Below are 22730 nucleotides of genomic sequence, written 5' to 3'. Positions count from 1 at the left end.
CCTTTATCTCCATAATTATTAGTATAATGGAAATTAAATACGGCGAAATTCTTTGTCTATTAATTTGGCAAAGGCTATAGATTCATAAAACCCATTTTTTTTGGTGAAGGGATAGAGTTACAGTCACTCTCATATGCTGTTGGCAGGGACCTTTTTCTGGAGGGAAGTTCAGCAATTCAGCTTCCAGGAATTTATCCTACAGAGACATCCCAACAAGTACCAAGGACACAAGTACAAGGCTATTCACTGCAGCAGCATCCTACTGGTGAAACGCTGGGAACAGTCCAAACATTTATCAATGGAGCACTAGATAAATGAACCATGGCATGTCGGTATAATGAAATTATGGTGTATGTTTACGTATCTGTAAAGAATGAAATGACCCCTTTATAGTCATTTAGAGGTTACATGCCAGACAAACTGTAAACTCATGATGGCTGACATCACGGTGACTTCCTTCACTACTTTACAACTAGGGTCTACTGCCTGCCTCAAACTAGCCACTTGATTCTTGTGGAATAAATGGGGACTCAGTTATGTAAAAAAGTTACAAAGCCTTATATTACATAGCACGATCCCATATTTCTTTCATTGTAATACACACACACACACACACACACACACACACACACACACCCCTCTATTGTTAACAATGGTTGTTACTGGAGAGTATGAAAGGGACAGGATGCTTTCCTTTTTACTTTATACCTCATTTGCACCTTTATAAATTTTAAGAGTGGTTCTGAGGGGCAACTGGGCAGCACAGTCTGTTAAGCGTCTGCCTCTTGATTTCAGCTCAGGACATGGTCTCATGATTGTGAGATGGAGCCCCTCGCTGGGTTCTGTGCTGGGGGTGGAGCCTGCTTGGAATTCTCTCTCTCTCTCTCTCTCTCTCTCTCCCTCTCTCTGCCCCTCCCCTGCGTTCGCTCGTGCTCTCACTCTCTCAAAAAATAAATAAAGCTTAAAAAAAAAAACAAAAAAAAATTATTTTTTTTTTTGGAAGAAAAAGATGACCTAAGAATTATGTACAATCTTCTCCCTGTGGCACTGGACGTAAAAACATCTTCTGTAATGTCACCCAGGAAAGACGAAGTTGGACGGGAACGAGTGACAGATAGGTGGCTAGGGAGAGCAGTGAAAGCAAGTCAAAGGAAAGAGGGTGCTGGGTGTGGTCTGTTTTGCAACCCTTGGTGTACAGGCCTAAGATTACTTTCTGTTGAAGCTCATAGAAGCCGTGCATTTTTTGTTTTTATTTATTTATTTATTTATTTATTTATTTATTTATTTATTCAGTTTTTATTCTTTATTTATTTAAGTAATCTCTATACCTGACGCAGGGTTCCAGCTCATGAGCCCCGAGATCAACAGTCCCGTGCTCTTCCGACTGAGCCAGCCAGGCACCCCAAGCCGTGTGTTTTTTTTAAAAAGTAATTTGGCAGCAGGCAGGGGTAAAAGTGTCACAGCCACCATTTACAGAGCACTCACTATGTACCAGGCCCTCTGGCAAACGCTCTGCCAATTTTTAATCCTGATAACAAACTAAGAGGTTCAAATGCTGCTGAACACATTCCACCCAGGAGAAAACAGGGACTTTGAGACTGGAGAGTTACACCAGGTGGGTCAGGCTCCAAGGTCCTCGAGCTACTCTCCGGAGGCGCTCAAGGAACAGGCTGACGGGCAGGACGGAGGCCATTCACACAACAGTCCAGCTGCGTGGTATCCAGGAAGCGGTCAGGACACACACTCCGTGCCGTCTGAACCAGCTGGCATCTTAACCACCCAGCTATGTGAACACACGTGGTAGAAACAGTGAAATCACGGCCCCAAACGATCCGTGGATTCCAACTTAGTTGCACTGTTTCTAACTAATAAGGCTCAGATATTTCTTTTTACTCTGGCAGCATGGTTCACGTGAATCCTGTTAGTTCTACCAAAGCCACATATTAACACTTAGAAGACATGAAGTAAGAATTCATTTACGTTCATGATTCTGTGAAACATATAGCAAAAGTCTTCTAATGCCGGTAATTCACATAGGTAAAATACAAGACTGTAGGTTAAGAGCAGCTCCCATATGCCTCTGGTAGTATAACCAACGTCTTGCCTTCATTCAGTAAGAAAGAAAATGTTCATAACTCACTGCCTGGAAAGAGACGATCCTTCTCGTTGTAACTTGAAATGCTGACCCTCTGCTCTCCTGCACAGAAAACTTCTAAAAGAATGCTATACAGAGGTGCAAATCTCCCCTAACCGAGCTGTTAATTTGCATATCTACATCTTGGATCAGCTAAGTACGAACTTGATTAAGTACTCGCTGTATTACATTTCTTCAGCCATTTAAAATTTTTAAATATTCCAAGTTAAGGGCGCCTGGGTGGCTCAGGCAGTTGAGCGTCCGACTCTTGATTTCGGCTCAGGTCATGATCTCATGGTTCGTGGGATCGAGCCCCATGTTAGGGATTGGGATTCTCTCTGTCTCTCTCTCTCTCTGCCCCTCCCCTATTCGTGCTCTCTCTCTCTCTCAAAATAAATACATTTAAAAATATATTCCAAGTTAAATATACATGCCATTGTATGGTTTCATCTTCAATGTAAATAGTGTTACTGACAATGAAGAATGGGTCACATTCATAGCACCTTTTTCTTCCAAGGATTTCAGGGAACTCTGATAACTCTGGGTCCAAAAGCACTTAGAGACTGGCAGTCTTTCCTGAGTCAGACTAAAGACAACTCTCTAGGAGTAAGACAAACGCAGCTTAGGTCAATGGGTTCCAAACTTTTTTGACCATAGTTCACAGCAAGAAATATATTTTTCATGACGATTTCACACACTCACACACACACACACGTATACTACATATATAACTAAAAAGTTTCACGAATTTATCCTTCCTGCATGCAATGCATTCTGACATTTTCTTTTCCACTCTTTGTTATTATTATTATTACCACTATCGCACGTGCGGGTGACAATCTGCTAAATTGATCTCCTGACCCATTTACAGGTCACAACCACTGGTGTGAAAAGCACTGCCTTAAATGTCGAACGTTTTCAGGATGCTGCCCGAACAGCCTTCTCACTCCCCACACACCTTCTGGGTCCCCCGATCCTCTCTCCTGGCCCCAGTGACCATCTGTATGTGAGGACTCCAGCCCTGATCCCACTTCAGGGCTCCAGACCCACATACCCAATAGCCCCACTTGTGCATTTCAAAAGCAACCTTAGTATCATGTACCCAAACTGTATTTAATGATGACCATCCCTGAGCCTTACTAACAGCATCCACCCTGCTGTACAAGCCAGAAAGTTGGGGCTCCTCTCTCTCTTCGCCCTCCCAAAGCCAATTAATCATAGAGTCCTGATTATTGTGACTTCCAAATCACTTCTGAACCCTCTCATTTCTCTCCATACCCACCACCCGCCCCCCGCTTCCATTATCACTTGATGGGGCTACTGCCAAAAGCCTCCAGTGTTGCGCCCCTCCCTCCAAACCTTCTTCACTCCGAAGCCAGGGCGATCTCCAAACACACAAACCTCATCACGTGACACAGGTCAGTGGAATGCCAACCACCTCCGATGCAGCCCGGCTCTGCATCTGGCCTTCCTTGCCCATTTCTCCACCTTAGCCCTTGCCATGTTCCCTACCCCCCCACCCCCCTTATTCTAAACTGGTGGCTCTTGGGTGTGGCTGCATGCACATTAGACAACTTTCTCAAAGGACCAGTGCCCAGGCCTCACTTCAGGACAATTAAATACCAACCCAGCTGGTGGGTGTAATGGAAAGCCAGAGGCCCTCTGCTTTAGCTGGAAGGAAAGTCTGGAAGCACTCACTTCCTGGCCTTCATACCTCCTCAGCCCCATCTCCTACTGAAATGTCATCTCCTCAAGGATCATAGTCCCTAACCACCCCCCCCCCCCCCACCGGGCCTGGTAAGGCCCCTCTTTATGTTCCCATAGAACCCTTCATCCCCCTGGTCGCTACCTCCTGAGCTTTAAAATCTCTTAGCCTGGCCCTAATGGCTACTCGATAAAGACCTACAAAACAAATACAAGAATTCAGTAAATTCTAAGCATCAGTTATGCCAAGAAGTTGGGATAGGCTGAAAAAACACTACAGTTGAGGAAGGCTGAAAAAACACTACTGACGATGGGTAAGACGTAAACCAAATCTGTGACATCCTGGAAAGAGATGCTCGTTTCCATGGTGTAGGCCTGGCAAACAGAGGCAAACACTTGGTGCCTAAATTCAATCGTGCCTTCTTCTGAAAGCTTTCCCAAAGGCACATATCTCATCCTCGTCGTCTTCCTAGCTCATCAGAGATGATAGACAGCGACTCATTTCCCCCATTTAGCAAAGAATGAGAGTAAGTTGCTTGCCCACATGACCAAAGTAGACCAGAGGAAGACGAATCAGCTCTGTGCCCGTCTGTGTTGCTCAAGGCACCAGGCTCTCTCCTGTAGAGTGGTTAAGGCAAACACACCTGCAACAACTCCTTTCCAACCGTATTTCACACAAGGCTTATTAAGGGACCCATTAAAGTCTTGCTAGTAATTGAAAAAATTATATATGTGCAATGAGAATGAGTTAACGTTAACAGAAGAACCTTAACTTTTGCATCTCCTGACTTTTTAACTTTTAGCTTGTACCTTAACCTTGCATTTTTGTGGGGTTCTTTACATTTTCTCTGGAGGTGTAAAGTCATATTTGAGATATAATTCCATTAGCCATACAAGCAACTTCAGAGGCTATTATGTGGCATCAACTTTTTCTGTAAAAATAAATTGTTAAGGATATTATTCCTGGAACAGAATAAATTCTTGGAATTACTGAGTAACTTATGTACCGTACCACTGTTCCAAGAACACATTACTTATTTTATCATGACAAAGTAAAGTTATTAATCTTCCGGCTTCCATTTCAACAATGAGAAATGCCGTGAGATGTACAGACACCTGCATTACATTTCAGTTCATCTTTATATCATCCATAAACATCTCTGTGTTGGACACCTCATCCAAACAAATGCTCACAGAACACTCCATGTACCATTCGATTTTATGAAACTATAAAAGTTCCTTGCTGTTAATTACAGAGACAAATGTCTCATCACACATTTGGTTACCAGATCGCATAATTAGTTTTCTCCATTAACCTTTCAGATATAAAATTTGATTTCTGAGTAAAAAAACATTGTAAAACCCTTGCAGTTCAAATGGTATAGTATATTTGTACGTGCTTGAAAAAAAACGCAAAACTAAGAAAACAATTTTATGGATTCTTATTTACAAGGATACTCATTGTCTGCAATGCTGAAAGGAAATCTGTCTAAACTTCTTAATGATTTTAAAATATATGATCGAGTATGCATGTAAGAAGCTGTCCTTTGCACAGAAAGGAGGCTCAGGAACCTGGCCGTGAATGGATGTGCTCGCTCTGGGTATGGCGATGTGGCTGGCTGGGTCCACCCCAGCCCCTCGTTTCTGCCCCCGCTTCACAAGGGCATCTGGGAGACAGCTGGGAAGGGAAGGGCGTCCAGCCTATAGCAATGCAATCGTTTTTCTCGGCTCAAAGCTAACTGACCCCACAACTGTGGACTGCAGAAGACGATGCTCTAACTCACATGTGTAGGGGGCATTTCTGATGGTCACAATGGCTGGGGGGAGGGGGGGTTGCTCCTGACATCCATGTACATTTGTGCCGCCCACACTCAGACCTCTTGTAACATGTGGGACAGTCCTGCACAAGAAGACGGTCTCCCCTCAGCAGACTGTCCCGCTCACATCAGATGATAACTACACTTTTAACATGTTCCAAACATGGGACTCCTTCCTTTATTCAGAAATAGTTGTTGTGAATCTACTCCGTGTCAGGTACCGGGCACCAGGAACATGGTGAATGGAGCCTTGCCTGCAGGAATTCAAGATGAGACTTGAGCAATGAAGGCTCAAACAGCCCGGGTGGCAGACACTGTTCCCGGCAGAGCCCAGCAGGGCAGACGCCAGGCCCATGTGCGGCCGTATCCAGAGGTGCCCGCACAGCGCGTTGTTATATGCAAGGCCCTGGAGGCCAGGGGCTAGAATACACACAAAGGCACAGTGGTGCATCCTCTTTCGGGGTTAAACTTGAAGAGGGGGACCTGCCATTAACCTAATAAAAAAGAAAAAAAAAAACAAATGAAAAATATAGCTTCGATAGCCAGTGCTGACAAATTTTATGCCTGGTATGGGAGGTCCAGTTAGGTACGAAGAAGGATGTGTAAATTTTCACCCTTTGAAGCCAGGGCAGGACTTAGAGGTAAAAGAGTTGGGTAATAAAGTTTCAAAATGGCTGATTCCACCACTTTATTTATTTCTTTAAAAAAAATTTTTTTTTAGTGTTTATTTTTGAGAGAGAGAGAGAGACAGAGCATGAGTGGGAGAGGGGCAGAGAGAGAGGGAGACACAGAATCCAAAGCAGGCTCCAGGCTCTGAGCTGTCAGCACAGGGCCCGACGTGGGGCTCAAACTCAGAGACTGCAAGATCATGACCTGAGCCGAAGTCGGACACTCAACCGAGTGAGCCACCCAGGCGCCCCCACTTTATTTTGAATTTAAAGTGGACATCTTATTCACTCCCTGAGCATGTACTTATGTGACCATCGTGGGGCTGGGCAGTGGGGACACGGAGATGATTCTCAGGGAGTTTACACCCCAGTGCGGGGGGAGAGAGAGAGAGAGAGAGAGAGAGAGAGAGAGAGAGAGAGACAGACACAAGCAAACTGGCTTTGCTGTGATAGCACCCAGCCCTGGATGCTGTGGAAGGAGAGGTGAGGGGAATCAGGGAAGGCTGCCTGGAGGAAGCTGCATCAACTTGGGAGTCTTCAGGGATAAGAGAGAGCCATGGACAGAAGAGGGAGGATGGTCCAAGTGTGAAATTCCAAGCAGAGGAGGTGGTATGTGCAGCCACCCGGGTGACAAAGTGCCTGGCCTCAAAGGCAAGGACAGAATCCTGCTGCACGGATGAAAGTGGTGTGAGGGGCGCCTGGGTGGCGCAGTCGGTTAAGCGTCCGACTTCAGCCAGGTCACGATCTCGCGGTCCGCGAGTTCGAGCCCCGCGTCAGGCTCTGGGCTGATGGCTCAGAGCCTGGAGCCTGTTTCCGATTCTGTGTCTCCCTCTCTCTCTGCCCCTCACCCGTTCAGGCTCTGTCTCTCTCTGTCCCAAAAATAAATAAACGTTGAAAAAAAAAAAAAATTAAAAAAAAAAAAAAAAAAAAAAAAAGAAAGTGGTGTGGCATGGCCGAAGCCTGGGAGGTGGAAGGAAAGCCTCAGCCACGAGCCCCAAGGAGGGGCAGTTTGTGCAAAGTCTCATCCGTCAGGCCTAGGAGTCTCAGTCCTAACTAGGAAGCCACAGACGGTGAAGAGGTTCAGGCAGGCAGGCCCTGGAGCCGCACGGGGCCCCTGGGCGAATCCCTGCCGGCGTGGGCGTCTGCTCCCTCCTGGCCCACCACCCCCTGCTTCTGCACGCACATTCCAGTCTAGGTGGCGTTCTCTCCAGTAATCTGTGACTTGTAAGAATAACAGAGTTGCTTTGTAAATGTCCTAGGTCTATTTTTAACTTGGAGATGCAAAACACACTGTTCCAAAATCTTTATTTTATCTTATAGATAGCCATGTTATTCTCTTCCAAAAGTAAAAATCCATATTCCCATGGGAACCAGAGAGGCTAAATTGTTAATACGTCTCCTTAGAGTCTGTCCTTCGTGGAGGGTTTTTTGTTTTGTGTTTTTCTTTTTTTTTTTTTTTTAATGATTTGGTCACGATCAGAGTAGGAACAGCAAACCATCAAAACGTATCACGCATTTCGCTCACTCCTGAACCACACCAAGTCTTGATGGGAAACGGAAAGAGGCAACTTTTTCTCAAGACACGGGCCTAGGGGAGCAGGCCCGACTTGAGTGTTCCCTCATAGCGGGACAAGCCTGTTGCTGAATGCACAGCTTGCTATTTTTCTGAAACTTAGGTCGGTAAACTTGCTTCCCACGGAGCTGGACAACCAGACCTGCCAAAGTCAGTTGATAAACAGGTCAATACTATCTCAAGCGCCTCTAGAAAGCTGTGCCCACGTTACAGCACAATACCGAGCCAACAGAGCATATACTATTTTTCAGTTTTGGTTTTTAACATGTCGCTGGCTTTCCTAGGTGAGGTCCTCTCCTTTTTGGTCTTTTCTAGATGTGAAGGAAAACAAAAAGATTTCAAGTTCTATCTCACACATCAACATCAGAAGTCCCAAGTTTCCGTGCTGCTTTAATGTATGATAAAAGATTCTTCTGGTTAAATGAGGAATATTTTAGTTTGGCTCGCTAAATGTCTCCAAAATCTCAACAGTGTGGTGTGTGTATATATATTTTAAAGTTTACTTATTTCTTTTGAATAAATAAGAGAGAGAAAGAGAGCATGAGCAAACATGAGCGGAGGAGGGGCAGAGAGAGGGAAAGAGAGAATCCCAAGCAGGCTCCCTGCTGTCAGCACAGAGCTCCACTCGGGGCTCGATCTCACAAACCATGAGATCACGACCTGAGCCGATATCAAGAGTCGGATGCTTAACCGACTCTTGGCGCCCCCACAGTGATATATTTTAAAGCAAGTCTTCAGAGTTCTGTACGACATTGTCCAACATACTCACACGTTTAGATACTTGAGTACCTGTCATCTGGGTTCCTGTTATGAACACAACACTGTGCTGGGTGCTTCAAAGATACAAAAAAGAATCCAGGTCACCCTTGCTCCGTCATCTTACAATTTACATGAGGAGAGACAGTGCGAATAAACAACCACAATTCAGTGTGGTAACGGTTCAGGGTTGGGGGCGACAGGGGTGTCTGCAGGTTGACCTGGAGCGCCATAAAGCTGTGTACAAAACAAGTATTAGGCAGTATGTGGCAAATGCTGGATGATGTTATTATTTAGTGCTAAGGTGTTCAGAAGAACAGAACTTCTATTTCAGGAGAAGGGGATAATAAAAATAAGAATACAGCATTTTCTACTCTGAAAAAGTGTTTTATCATATAGGATTTCCAAGACGCTGAAGGGGAGCCTGCTGGGGAAGTCAGGGCCAACATTCCTATTCAACTATGGAAGATAAAGAAAGCCTCTCAAGAGTTTCGTGCAAGGTGCTATTAACCGTTAGCCTGAGATTCAAACCAAGGTTTTCTGACTTTAAACCTGACTTCTCTCTCTTGTGCTATACGCACTGAGAAGGCTTCCAGGCCTAGGTAATATTGGAATTGGGCTTCAGAAACCGATAGGCGATAGGCTGGTGATAGATGGGGTCTGGAAACGGGCTAACACATGGGAGGGCCTGGAAGGGAAGGGATGGTGAAGAGCCCACACACAGACAGGGAAAGGCGCCCCAGGAAGTTAATGCTGAGAGACCAGTCTGACGCAGGCCAATGTTTTCAGTAGGAAGAAGAGGGAGAAAAGACTGGAAAGGTGAGCTAGAAGCAGAGAGCGAACAGCAGAGGGAGGAGGCGAGGGGCCCCGGCTTTCTCAGAGACCACACCGCAGAGCAGAAATACCGCGGGAGCCGGGTCCACGGCCAAGCTCTTGTCTGCGAACTCTCTGACCTTGAGCAAACTGACATTTCCAAAGGCCTGTATTTTTCATTTAAAAATGGAAATAACAATACTTCTCCAGTTTGGGAAAGTGCCCAGTGTACAGCAGATGTTCAACCAACTTTACTCCCTTTCTTCCCAAGCGGGTCCCAGGCTCTGCCCACCCCTCCCTTCTACCGACGGTGCCCCTCTCATGTCTTGAGCCCCACTCTGTCGGTGGGGGGGGGGGGGCGGGGAGAGGATGAGCAGTCACACACTAAGATGAGCCCGTGTGGGCAGAATGGCACAGGGTAGGCAGGACCACAGGCAGCCCCCACGTGGTGAGAGAGGGCAGAGCTGGACATCAGGAACCCAGGTTTTAAAGCACGCTCAACTACTAACTACGGTATAACCTCGCGTGAGTCACTTTCACTTCCGAGCTCGGCTTCCTGTCTGAATGACGGATGGAACACCTGCCTCACACTGTGGTTGTGATGTTGGCTAAATGACCAATCCAAGAGTGTGACGGGCCTGACTGCAGACGCCTCCCGAACTTTAGGCAGCGAGTAGCATCCAAGCGGTCTACTGCTGCGCCTACGGGTACAGAAGCACACTCACACGTGCGCTCATATTCAAGGGAGCCGTCGGTGGTCAAGAGCTTCAGAGGCTCTCTCGGCTTTGACTTTGCTTGGATTTGTGAAGCCGTTTGTGCACCTACAGGATAAGGATAAGCAGATCTACTTTTAGTGCTGTAGGAAGCCTTAGAAACCACTTATACGTGGTGGCCAGGGCACCCTAAAAGCTGTGCGGAGTCCCGCAGACGTGGGGCATGTTGCATGGTGCCCTGCGATTACATGCCAAGTTCTTAGCATAGTGCCCTGCACGCAGCAGCCTCTCCAAAAATGACACCTGCTGTTATCGGCTCTATTTCTAACCCCAAGAAACACTCAGGTCCGCTGGGCCCTTCATTTTATTTGAGGTTGTTTCTCACTCGTGCAACTCTAGCCACAGGTGAGGTGAAACATCGGGGCCCCCCTCCCTGTTGGGAAGAAACAGGAACCAGGTGGGACCCAGGCCGCCCCCCTCCCCCATTTCACACATGCACCTGCTCACTTCTCCAGGGCTCTAAGGACTCCCATTGTCGTTAGAGGCTAACTCCCTAACCTGGAAAAGTGGGTAGGGATTGTTCGAGTGTGTCACCTTTGAAAAGACTGGGGACCCTGGTGGGGGCAGCTGTCATCAACAAAGTCACTGAAAAAAAGATTTAAAAATTCAGAGATCTCAGGGGCACCTGGGTGGCTCAGTCGGTTAAGTGTCTGACTTGATTTTGGCTCAGGTCATGATCTCATAGTTCAATGAGTTTGAGCCCCGTGTCGGGCTCTGTGCTGTGAGCTTGGAATTCTCTGTCTCTCTCTCTCTGCCCCTCCCCTGCTTGCTCACTCTCTCTCTCTCAAAATAAATAAAATAAACATTTAAAAAATTCAGAGATCTTGACTGTGCTCATCTGGCATGGCTACTATACCCTGTGGTTCATCTTCTGAAAGCTGTATAACTTAGTGTCAAAAGGAACAAGAACAACAACAACAACAACAACAACAAAAAAAAAAAACAAAAAAAAACAAAAAAAGGAACCAGAAGAGGACCAAGAGGGCCGGGGCCTGACCCCATAATTGGAGCTCAATAAATATTTGTTGAATGAATAAATGAAAGAGAGTGAACACCTGAAAAACAGACATGTTTCAAATTTATATATTATAATGGTAAATCCAAAAGAAAATCCAATGTATAAAAAGAGATTTCATTAAATGTTTCCTTTAAAGCTATGAGTAATAAACTCACTGTCTCATTAAAATACTTGCTAAAAGTGCTTTGCTACCAGCTAAGGTCTCCTGATAATCCTTGAATTGTCTGGCCCAACACGACAGAGGGAAAAGATCTTTGGACAGAAGACGTGGGTTTCTGCCAGGTTCCACTATTTATGAGCAAGTCACTTCACTCTGAGCCTCAGTTCCCTCCTCTAGGTAATGGGAGTAAGAACGTGTGCCCCAGTGACCTCACAGGACTACTGTAAAAACCACAGGATGACAGATGTGAAAACACTTTTTAAACTACATGTGTGACCTTCACTTAACGTCTGGGTCTTGTGACACTTAGCCCCTTCTTCACCTCCCCTCTGCCTATCCAAATCTTCCCCAAGTTCAAGGTCCAGCCCTTCCAGAGCTCTCCACTTGACCTTGCATTTGATCCGTCCCTTCCAACGCCGCTTTTGCTCGTTGCCCTAACGGATCACATCTGCCAATGAATCATCGTTCACACAGAGAGGCATGCGGTGGGGTGTTTCCAGCACATGGAGATGTGCACTGGGATCCCGGCTATGGCACTTGCTACTTGAGAGGCCTCTGGCAGGCTATCAAACACCTAAGTCTCATGTACAAAACAGGGATGATAACGACTCTGGCAGATTGCTGTGAGAAGTAAATGAGAAAATTCATGTGAGGTACTCAACACAATACTGGTGCACGCACAAAGTGTCCAAACTGTTATTATTACTGAATACTGCTCCTTGATGGTGTTCTCAATTTGTCCTATCTCCCCAAATGTCTTGGTCCTATCCATTTCCCATCCTGTTCCAGAAAAGTGCTGAGTGCACAGTATTTTCTTAAAAAAGACATCTGTTGGACTGATTAAAACGAGTTGCTGTTCCTCTCCAAACAGGTGCTCAAATTTTTATTGTAGGCCCACCGCAGCCAGCTGGGCCACATCAATGTCCACAGGGCAAAATACCCTCGTCTGGCCCTATTATCACATTGATACTGTGTGCGTGAGTCGCAAAGCACTCAGCCCAGCCATTCACACCAGTGAGCTACCCTGCCTCACTCGTGGGCTTCCTTAGTCAACAGCCTGAATATATTCCAAGGAAATAGATTTCATGTGGGAACTCTGCCAAAACTTGGAGCGCTCCCCTTCCCGGAGATATGAACTTTAATCTTATAGGTGCAGATAGCCCTAGGGATTATACCTACGTCTGAACACAGAAAATCCTACACAGCATCTCGGGGCCATGTTTTAGGACTGCATTATAGGTGAAACAGTTCTTCTGGTGTCCTGCTAACAAACTCCCTTGGGCGTCAGAAACTTCACACAGAAATCTGCACCCTAGCGAGTAGTGTTATGGATAGACTCTAGCAATTTACAAAAACAAACATGATGTAAAGCTATGTTTTGAGAAGAGTACCTACAAACTCCTAATGCCTATGTCTTATAACATCATCAACAACCAAATTCTTAAGTTCATAAGCTGTCGGTAACTATTTCCAATCGCTCTCATTTGCTTTTCCACTTTTTAAAAAAAAATGGACCCAGAGATCACAAAATAAAATTGGTCTTTGGGAACCATATCACACTTTTCCCAGGATGAGCGAAAGATTGAGAAGTCACCCAGGTACACGTTTCCACTGTTCAAACTTTTGTCTCTTGATGTCTGAGGCCTTCCTGCCCGGTAACTTGGAAAGCTGATCCCCACCCTGGTCTTTCGCTGATGTTCCCTTATCTTCCTGGACTCGAGCTGGGAAAAATGAAAGCAGCGATGTCTGCCCCCTTCAAGAGTGTACAGTTTACCGAATTCTGACCACTCGCATCTTCCTCTTCTTCATCCCCCACTTTCTCACACCCAGAATTACTGTTTTCCAAATACACAGCACAAAGGGGGAAAAAGTCCTGCTTTGTTGGACGTTAACTGAACCAAGGACATGATGTTACATTTTGACGATAAATGTAAATTTTCTACTAATAGGCAAATTCCTCATTTCAAATGGCCAAGTCGAGTGGTACTTAGATACAGAATTCGAACCAATAAGGTTAGGGAATGGAAAGTACAGAATTCCAACTCATTAAGTTTAAGGAACTAAAGAGAGTACAATCCAAGAATATTCTCCTTCTGGGTCATAGCATTTCACTTGACTATTAACTTTTTGGTTTTTAGTCCTCTTAACAGTAAACAGGTGGTGAGTGTAGTTGCTGGCCTCAGTAATATTCTCCCCTAGGATGGAAAGATCTATGCGCCTTCAGTGGTTGCATATGTAAGACGTGCTGATACTCCCCTCCTATTTTACCTCCATCAAGTATCCATTTGATTTCTCAGTCCTTTGGCAACCCACCCTTTCTCTTCCTCAAAGCAAAAAAAGAGAGATCTCAGTGACAGAATACTACGCCATCTGGCTTTCACGTTGTTCGGCTTTTCAGTACCCCTCACACTGGGTCTGAACAGCAATCCTACTTCCTTCTGCTCTCAATTCTCACCAGAGGTCTGGCAAGTCTGGCCTCGGCTTTTCATCACTCTCGCCCCAACGGTCTCCCATTTTCTGCTCCCTTCTTGTGCGGCACCCGCTCTCAACCTACTTTTGGGGTGGTGAAGGTGTTCGCGATGGGCAAGGGTGAAGCCACAAGCCACCATTTGCTCTCCGCTCTTACTTAAGGGGGACTGCAACTCTTAGTGGCAAAATCTGAAGTTGTTTAATTGTTGGTTCGTGGTCTGCAACTGACAAGCTGCACGTGCCAGGTCCTTCACGTATGATATCTGTAGCAAACACTGCACTTGGAAAGAGTGGCAATGTTTTGGACTACCTGCTCATTCACCAGGCGGCTACCCTCGTCCGATGGGTCTCACAGGAGATGCTTTGGCTCCGTTTGACCCTGAGGTGAGTTGGCAATGAGGATGGTAAAGACAAAGCATGGCTAGTCCCTCTGACCAAAAACATTGGTGTGAAATGCCCACAAATCCAGGAAGGGGAGAGCTGGAGCTATCAAGAGGTGGTTGGGCGGACAATCGCACTTTGATGTTCCTTACGCTTTTTTGACTGTAGATTTAATTTAATTTTGTCATGGCAGGATTAGCAACCAGGCCACAGAGGTGAAGGGACATTATAATAAGACAGCATATTAATCCTCTATCCCACCCAAGGCAGAAGCAAAACCAAACAAATAGCGGCTTCCTGGAAATTGAATTTCTGTTATCCAGATGTCAAAGATGTAATACCCCAATTACACAAACTATTGCCAGTGAAGCATGCCAGCGAATATGCAATGGAAATGGGGTGAGCACAGAGCGACAAAACTGCTCAGTCAGCATCTGGCTCTGGGAGTGAGCGATAATTAGCACTGTGTGTAGACACTAATAAACATTTATGTCTGAAATTACAACTTTTAGCAATGTTAATAAGGGATATATTGGCAATCTGTAAAATAAAAGGTCTTGAAAAGAATGTCATACATTAAGCAATGGCAGACATTTCCCGTTCTGGCACAATCTTTTTTTTTTTTTTTTTTTTTTTCCCTTCCCCCTAATTGCAAATGGCCACACTGTTTTGCTGAGAAATTAATTGACATAGGAACCTACCTAAATAAATGGGTTGTGTCTCTTTGGCCTCCCCATTAACATCGTTGCTGAATTCTGAGATCTTATATACCTCATGGTGATAATCTGGGATGAGAAAACAACCAAAAATTACAATTCTAATGGCGAGCAAGATATGAATAAGCAATAAAGACTAGACTCTCGTTATAGAGAAGATGTATAATCTATACTTTAATTTATAAACATAATTTCCAAGAACTCGGTTAGTCACGGAATTCATAGTCTTTAGTAATCCCTAAAACTTTGCTTACTCTGAAAAAGTACGCAAACTTGACCTATTACTTTGACTTTAGAAAACGGCTTTGCTGATCACATAGTTTTCCCAGTAAATTTGGCCCACAGATGCCAATTACTAGGCCTCTTTTCTTTCAAATGACAAGCATGTTTATAAGGAAAAGAAAAACCTTGCCCAATCATAGGCTGGGAGGGCGGGGGTGATTCCAAAATTATCTCCACAACCCATTTCCATGAGTACAGTATATCAACAGCATGCTTTAGGGTAACCTGACACTCTGTTTTCTCAGTTTACCCAGAAAAATACCAGCCTTTAAGCAGCTTACAGGAAAGCACACACGAAAAAACTGATTTGTTATTTCAAACATAGTATAGCTTAGATAAGAAAGCAAGATTCTCATCTTTCACACAAGTGAATCTTTTGCATTCAGCTATGGCACTTTAATATGTAATAGTTTATTTTCTAAAAATGCACCTGCAGAGCAGAGAGAAGAATCAGACCCGTAATTTAAAGAAAGAAAAAAAAAAGGAAAAAGAAAAACTTGCTTCGTCAGGCAAACTTTAAAATACAGTACTTTAAGAGCTTCTTTCTTTTCTACAGAGGCTCCTGTACTTGTCAATGGTCTATTTCTGAAAAGTAGGATTGTCTAAGTAAGAAAATAGAGGTTCCTTCTTAAAAGCTATTCCTTTTTTGTTTTGTTTTCTTTGGTGGCTTGAGACCTGACAGGACAAGGTCTACAAAACCACTCTCACTTTTCAGATAGACTAGTTAAGTTCCCTGAGGTCATAAATAAGGAAAGCAGCCTACCTTCCCGAATGAATCAATAGACCAACAGGCCGGTCACATATGGAGATTTTTAAAGTACAAATGACTGAGTAATCAACATCGAAACAGAGGGAAGAGCCAAATATTTTGAATACGTAAAACTATGTCAGGCCTCTTTCATGCAGCAGTATCCAAACTAAATCAGGGAAAACAGGTATGAGGCGATCTTCAAAATGTCTACAATCAAACCATTTTCAGGCTTGCCGAAAACAGGCTTTATTGAATCTACATCATATAGGTAGCTCAGCTTAGCTTGAAAAGCTCTGTTACTTGGAATTGCCCTCTAATGTTCATCAGCTCACATGTGACTTCCCCAGGTTGGTCGCCTTGCTCTCTCTACTCTGATGCCAGTGCTCTCTCTACTCTGATGCCAGTGCTAGATAAAACAACAGAGGAAAAAGGGGACAGGTTCTGTGGTTTGCTTTTGACCTCAAGTTGATTCAAAGAAGATTATTTAAGCAAGGTGGTTCTCAACTCAATATCGGGACCCGGGACATTAGGACGAAAAAAGTCACCTGCCTCTAATTTAAGGTGACACAATGCATTTGGATAGACACATTTTTATGTCCGCTCTTAAGTTCTCAGCGTTTTTTTAAAAGTCCTATCAGGAAAATGAAGGCTCTGACAAGTAACCGAACACAGACAAGACGGTTCAACTTTCCCCTTCCCCCATAAAACATTCCTAAGCCGGAAGACCGTGATGTACACCTGTTAAATCGTCAGGAACCGGCTGGATTTTTTTTTTTTTTTAAGGATACTTTTCTGACCGATAAGTGATCTATTCCAAAACACCTTTCCAACCCAAATAACGTCTCTAGAAAAGACGCCGGAGGTCAGCAATTCTCATTTTGGGCTCGTGCACCTCATGAGCTTCTTTCTGGTTCTTAACAGAACCACCACCTTTTTTGCTTCTGTTGGGGGGAAAAAAAGCAAACCCACAACCATTGGTCGGGATTCGTGTGTGCACGGCCTGACGGAGCGGCAGCTCTCCCCCACCCCCCAACCTAGCCACAGGAGTGGAATACCAAAGAAGGCTCTCGGCTCCCCAAGTGTCATTGTTTGCTAATTTCCTGATGTGCCCTCCGACTTGTTTACGCTGAATAGCATCCTGCCTCCCCCCGCATAACTTTGCCCGCCGCGCGGCGTGTGCGGCCGCGGCCCCCCCTCCACCGCGGGAGGGGACTCGGGGGTCCCGGAAGCCCGGACCCCCGGAGTGGGACGCGCGGCGCGGGGCGGCGGGCCGGGCGCGGGGCTGTTTACGCGGCGCCAAGTCCTCCCTCCGCCGCCCGCACGCCCCCCGCCCGGCCCGGCGCGGCCCGCCGCTTACCTCGGCTCACCAGTTTGAAGCTCTGGGATTTCCTGCTCCTCTTCCTCTCGGAGAACTCCATGGTGCTGGCAGGAGGCAGGAGGCAGGGGCTGCGGCCGGGGGGCGGCCGGCGGGCGGAGGGAGCGGCGGCCGAGGCGGCGGCGGCGGCGGCGGCGCTGGCTCTTGTCACCCGGCAGCGGGAGCGCCAGGACCAAGGTCCGCGTCTTGAATCCGCAGGGGGAGGCAGAGGCAAGGGAAAAACCACCTCGAGCCCACTCGGGGGCTGCGGCTCGCGGGGTCGGCAGGAGGCGCTTTCCCGGGAGAAGTTGCCCCCGCCTGGCCGCCGCCGCCGCCCGGTCCCCTCAGCACGCCCCCCGACCCCTTCTCATTCCCGGGCTCTGTGCCTCGCGCAGCCGGAGCCGAACTTTCCGTTGGGGAGCGAGTTGGGGGCGGGGAGGGCGCGGCGCGGCGGGCCGGGTGCTGCCGGCGCCCTGCGCGCTGGCCGCGGGCCGGCCTGGGCGCTGCTCCGGACGCGGCGGCGGCGGCGGCGGCGGCGGCGAGCGCGGCCCCGGGGACGCGGCGGGCGGGCCGAGGGCGGCGGCGGCGGCGGCGGGGTGCGAGCCGGGTCGGGGCGCTGACCGCCCCCGCGGGAGGAGGGGCGCCGGGGAGGAGGCGGCGCCGCCGGGACCCCGGGGCCACCTGCTGGTGGAGCGCGGCCGCCGCCATCCCCGGGGGCCCCGGCCGCCGCCACCCACCGGCCTGGCCGCGCGGCGCCCCGAGGAGGAGCCGGAGGCCGCGGCGCAGCGCCCTCGGCCCGGCCGGCCGGCCTTCCCGCGGGGACGGCGGGCCCTGCCTGGCACGGGGGGTCGGGGGGTCGGGGCGCTGCTGTTCGGGGCCCGGCTCTCGGCCCCGAGCTCGTCTGCCTCTCGCCGCCGCCGCCCCCCCCGGGGCCGAGCTTGCTGTACGTGGTGCGGGGTGTCGGGGACCCTCCGGCGAGCCCACTCCTTGCCTTGAGATCCAGGAGGTCGGAGAGCCACACTCATGGGCTCTATGCAAGTTTTAGGAAACACACACACACACACACACACACACACACACACACACACACGGGCACACTCTCACACACACACACACACACACACACGGGCACACACACACACACACGCATACACAACTTACCCCTCTGCGCTCTGCAAGGAAACGAAGAGATCTGAGAATTTACCGGTGAGAAGAGTACAGGAGAGAGTGAGCTTCAATTCTTTACATCAGTACAAATGGGTTTGTAGAAAGATCCGGAGTTATATTCAAGGAGACAACTTGGAATGTGGGGCTTGGAGAGGGTGGACGGAGTGAGGGGCGCAACGTCAGTGGGTGCTTGTGTCTCTGCTGACTCTTAGGCAAGGAATGGTCAAGGCAGGTGCAGGGGACTCTGCGACTTGGTGTAATCGTGCCAAAAATAATCGACAGCAACAGAATGCTTTTATTACTTTTATATAATCTTCTCTGGGGAGCTAAGAGCACGCCATTTCTTTCTCACAACATCCCTTAGGGTGGGAATGCAAGAGAATTTTACACCACGTGGGAATGGCGGTACAGGACTGCGATCTGACGTCCTTGAAGGTGCCTCACCAAACTGATGGTTCCTAGACCTAAATAAAAAGAGAATAGAGAAATGGACGACCCATCCAGCACCGTGGCAAATTCAGATGGCCCCAAAAGAGTGGAGAGGAGTATGAGAAAAGGGTATGTTGGTAAATATGACAAGTTTCACCCTGGGGTCTCTCTCAGATAAGGAGACAGCCATCTGGGTCCACTCTTATTTAGCTGGGATACACAGAATAGGACAACTTGGAAGAAGGGAGAAGTTGGAGGCAGCTAGCATACACACACCAGGAAACAAAACCAAGGCACAAGGTCATTAATTAAATAGTGGAAGCAGGGCCTGGTACAGATTCTGAGGTCTTAGGTGGTATGCATGAAGTGAGGCGGCTGGTTATACCTGGCCAGGTTCAAGGAGAAATGTTCATGCAGTTCACCAAAGTAAACTCTTAAACAGAAGTTCTTAACCTATTTTGGTCCCTGCCTCCTTGGAGATTATGTTCAAAGCTCAGGGTCCTTTTCCCAGAGAATATGTGTAGGACAAACAAAATTTTGTGGAGTTTTCTTGGAGTACTTGGACCCATTGGAGCTCCAAAAGGTGGCAAAAGAGGTTAAAGTGATAACAGGGATTAAATCAACTGTGCTATTTGGTTCTCTTCCATTTCCCCCCTCCTCTTTCTTTCTTTACAACAGGCAGTAGGAGCACCTGGGTGGCTGAGTCTGTTAAGTGTCTGACTTTGGCTCAGGTCATGATCTCATGGGCTGTGGGTTCGAGCCCCACAGCAGGCTCTGTGCTGACAGCTAGGAGCCTGGAGCCTGCTTCGGATTCTATGTCTCCCTCGCTCTCTGCCCCTCCCCCACTCACACTTTGTCTCTCTCACTCTCAAAGATAGATAAACATTAAAAAAAAAGTTAAAAGAAAACAGGCAGTAAACATCTGAAGATGTTTTGAATGTTTCTAAGGAAATAAGCACTCCATTTTGTTTCCTTTCTTTTTTGTGATGTCTATTATTATTTATAAATTATTAAAAAATGTTTATGTTCATTTATAGTTGAGAGAAAGAGAGCCAGAGTGCAAGCGCAGAGTGAAGGAGTCAGAGGATCTGAAGCAGGCTCCATGCTGTCAGTGCAGAGCCCGATGAGGGGCTTGAGCCCTCAAACTGTGAGATCATGACCTGAGCTAAAGTCGAACACTTAAACAAGTGAGCCACACAGGCGCCCCTGTGAAGTCTAAATGTTAGTCCAAAAGCCACAAGGTTGTGTACTATACTGGTTGAGGAGCTTTTAGGATGCTTCCTGCCTTGGAGCATAAAATGAGATTTTATTATGCTCAAACTGTGGTGAGACCATTGAAAGTGCCACCAAGAAGCAAATCCCTAGGGGAGAGATGAACAACTTTGCATTTTCGGTTAGAATGGAAATATAAATTCTGTTTACTGAAGAAAATATTTTCAGTATAATCAAGGATGAAATTTTTTGAAGTAATAATGTTTTTAAATAACAATCATTTTCCTTGACCCCTTTCTTCTGGCTCAACAAAGATGGTCTGTGAGTGAGTGGTCTACAGAGGCCAGAGGTCAGACCTGTCCTGTTAACGTCTAGAGAAAATCAATACTTTTTTATTCTTATTCATCACAGGGTGCAAATCACCATGCTTTACATAGCAAAATGTATATAGGTAAAGATTAACGATGACATTTAATAAAAAAGATTGCTTTAAGCAGTAGGTCTCTGTGTTAGTTTGCTTGAGCTTCCATAACAAAATACAGTTGACTGTGAATCACAATTTATTTTCTCACTGTTCTGAAGATTACAAGTCCCAGATGAAGGTCTGGCAGGCTCGGCTCCTGGTGGGAGCTCTCTTCCTGGCTTGTACACGGCTGCCTTCTCACAGTGTCCTCCCTGTTGCAGAGAGAGAGAGACAGAGAGAGAGAGAGAAAATTCTGATCTCTTCCTCTTCTTTTTTTTTATGTTTCTTTTTTTTGAGAGGAAGAGAGAGAGTGCAAGCAGGGGAGAGGCAGAGAGAGAGGGAGACAGAGAATCCCAGGCAGGCTCCACGCCACCAGCGTGGAGCTGGACTCTGCCTCCAGCTCATGAACTGTGAGATCACAACCTGAGCCGAAATCCAGAGTTGATCACCCAACCAACTGAGCCGTCCGGGCGCCCCTCTTCTTCTTCTTATAAGGACTCTAATCCCATCATCGGTACCCTGTCCTCATGACCTCATCTAAACCTAATTACGTCCCAAAGTCCTGCCCTCTAAGTACCATCATATTGGGGGGTAGGGCTTCGGCCTGTGAATTTGGGAGAACACAATTCAATTCATAGCGGTATCATTTTTGCTTGATTGAATATAGCTTTTGGGTTAGGGTATCCTGGAAAGTCATGTTGGAGATCTGTTAAGGTCCTTTCTCTGCCTCAACGGTACAAAGCCCCCAAATGTTTTAGAACTGCAGGTTTACGTATTATTTAAGGTTCACGGAAAACCAGTAAATGTTCTGTGACTTCATGGAGGCCAAACCTCATATAACCATCCTAAAACTCAGTTGATTATAAAGATTAAACATAGATTATAATCTTTGACAAAGACAGGTAGTTTGGCTGGAAAACATTTAAGCAATCTTAATCCTAATTCTTAAAACCCTTTCGAAAACTCTGTCTTGAGATGAAAATTTCCATCTTTCTTTAGATCCCTGCTGTCCAGTAGAAATATAATGCAAGCCTTACATAGAATTTAAAGTTTTCTATTAGCCATATTAAAAATACTAAAAATAAACAGGTTAAATTCATTGTAATATATTTTCTTTAACCCAGTGCATTAAAAATAATACATTTTGACATGTAATCAATATAAACATTAATGAGATATTTTACGTTCTTTTTTTGGTACAAAATTTTGAAAATAGTGTGTATATTATACTTGGAGGGCAAATCAATTCAAATTAGCCAAATTTCAAGTGCTCAATAGCCACATGTGGCTAGTGGCTACCTCACTGGACAGCTCTGATTTAGAGGAACTATGATTTGAACCATGCTATTGATATCCATACAGATGATTGCAACATTATTTGTTTTATTAATAACTTTCAAAAAAGGAGATAAGCAGGATGGTATTATTGGATTTAAAACTTTATAAATCTTTGCTTGGAGTGTCTGGAATTGAAAATCCTGTCCTAGGTAGATTCTGGAATCTTTCAGGAAGCTTTAATAAAGATAAATATTGACTTTTCAGTTTAATGACAATTCCCCATCAGAAAGGTCATGGAAAGAATGGGCAACCCTGCTTTGGTCCCAATTTATCAATTTGTTTTTGGCCTAACTCATAGTTCCTCTTTCATTTACTTTATGGGTTTTAGTTATTACATTTTATTTTATTCTTTTACTTATTTATTTATTTATTTATTTATTTATTTATTTATTTATTTATTTATTTTTAGTGCTTTATTTTTGAGAGAGAGAGAGAGACTGAGAGACAGAGAATCCAATGCAGGCTCCAGACTCTGAGCTGTCAGCACAGAGCCCGATGTGGGGCTTGAACTCGTGAACCGCGAGATCATGACCTGAAGTCAGACGCTTAACCGACTGAGCCATCCAGGCACCCCTAGTTATTGTATTTTAAAGGAAAGGAAGAAGTATCTCTAAGAGATTACTTAAGTGAAAATGAGATCTTAGAACACTCCACAAATACTACCTTATATTTATATAGGACTTCTCTTATAGGAGTGCAAAGATATTTATACATTGTCTAATTCTCTGAATTGCTATATGAGGTTGGTTGAT

General features: G+C 46.0%; 2 protein-coding genes across 13 annotated transcripts in view; one reads left to right on the top strand and one right to left on the bottom strand.

Annotated features, from left to right (window-relative positions):
• BEND7 (BEN domain containing 7) overlaps positions 1-17570 on the bottom strand; it is an 83401-nt gene extending 65831 nt beyond the window's left edge. For 4 of the 12 annotated variants that reach the window (XM_086714894.1, XM_086714892.1, XM_086714893.1 and 1 more), the window contains exons 1-2: positions 17373-17570; positions 14968-15051 (exon numbers count right to left, since the gene is read on the bottom strand). In XM_086714894.1, coding sequence (XP_086571020.1) covers positions 14968-15051; positions 17373-17433 — 145 coding nt within the window. In that variant the 5' untranslated portion in view covers positions 17434-17570. The remainder of the gene's footprint in view (positions 1-14967; positions 15052-17372) is intronic. The other 8 variants (XM_086714898.1, XM_086714899.1, XM_086714895.1 and 5 more) reach the window with 5 other exon arrangements.
• A 921-nt stretch (positions 17571-18491) lies between these two features.
• Positions 18492-22730, top strand: part of PRPF18 (pre-mRNA processing factor 18) — a 102604-nt gene continuing 98365 nt past the window's right edge. The window contains exons 1-2 of the mRNA XM_086714905.1: positions 18492-18596; positions 18901-19094. The gene's annotated coding sequence lies outside the window, so the exon portion shown is untranslated. The remainder of the gene's footprint in view (positions 18597-18900; positions 19095-22730) is intronic.

Source organism: Puma concolor, chromosome B4 (assembly GCF_028749965.1).
Source record: "Puma concolor isolate L17-30 chromosome B4, mPumCon1.1.hap2, whole genome shotgun sequence".
NCBI lineage: Eukaryota > Metazoa > Chordata > Mammalia > Carnivora > Felidae > Puma > Puma concolor.
Note: the sequence above shows the minus strand (reverse complement) of the source record. Positions and strands in the feature narration are given on the sequence as shown.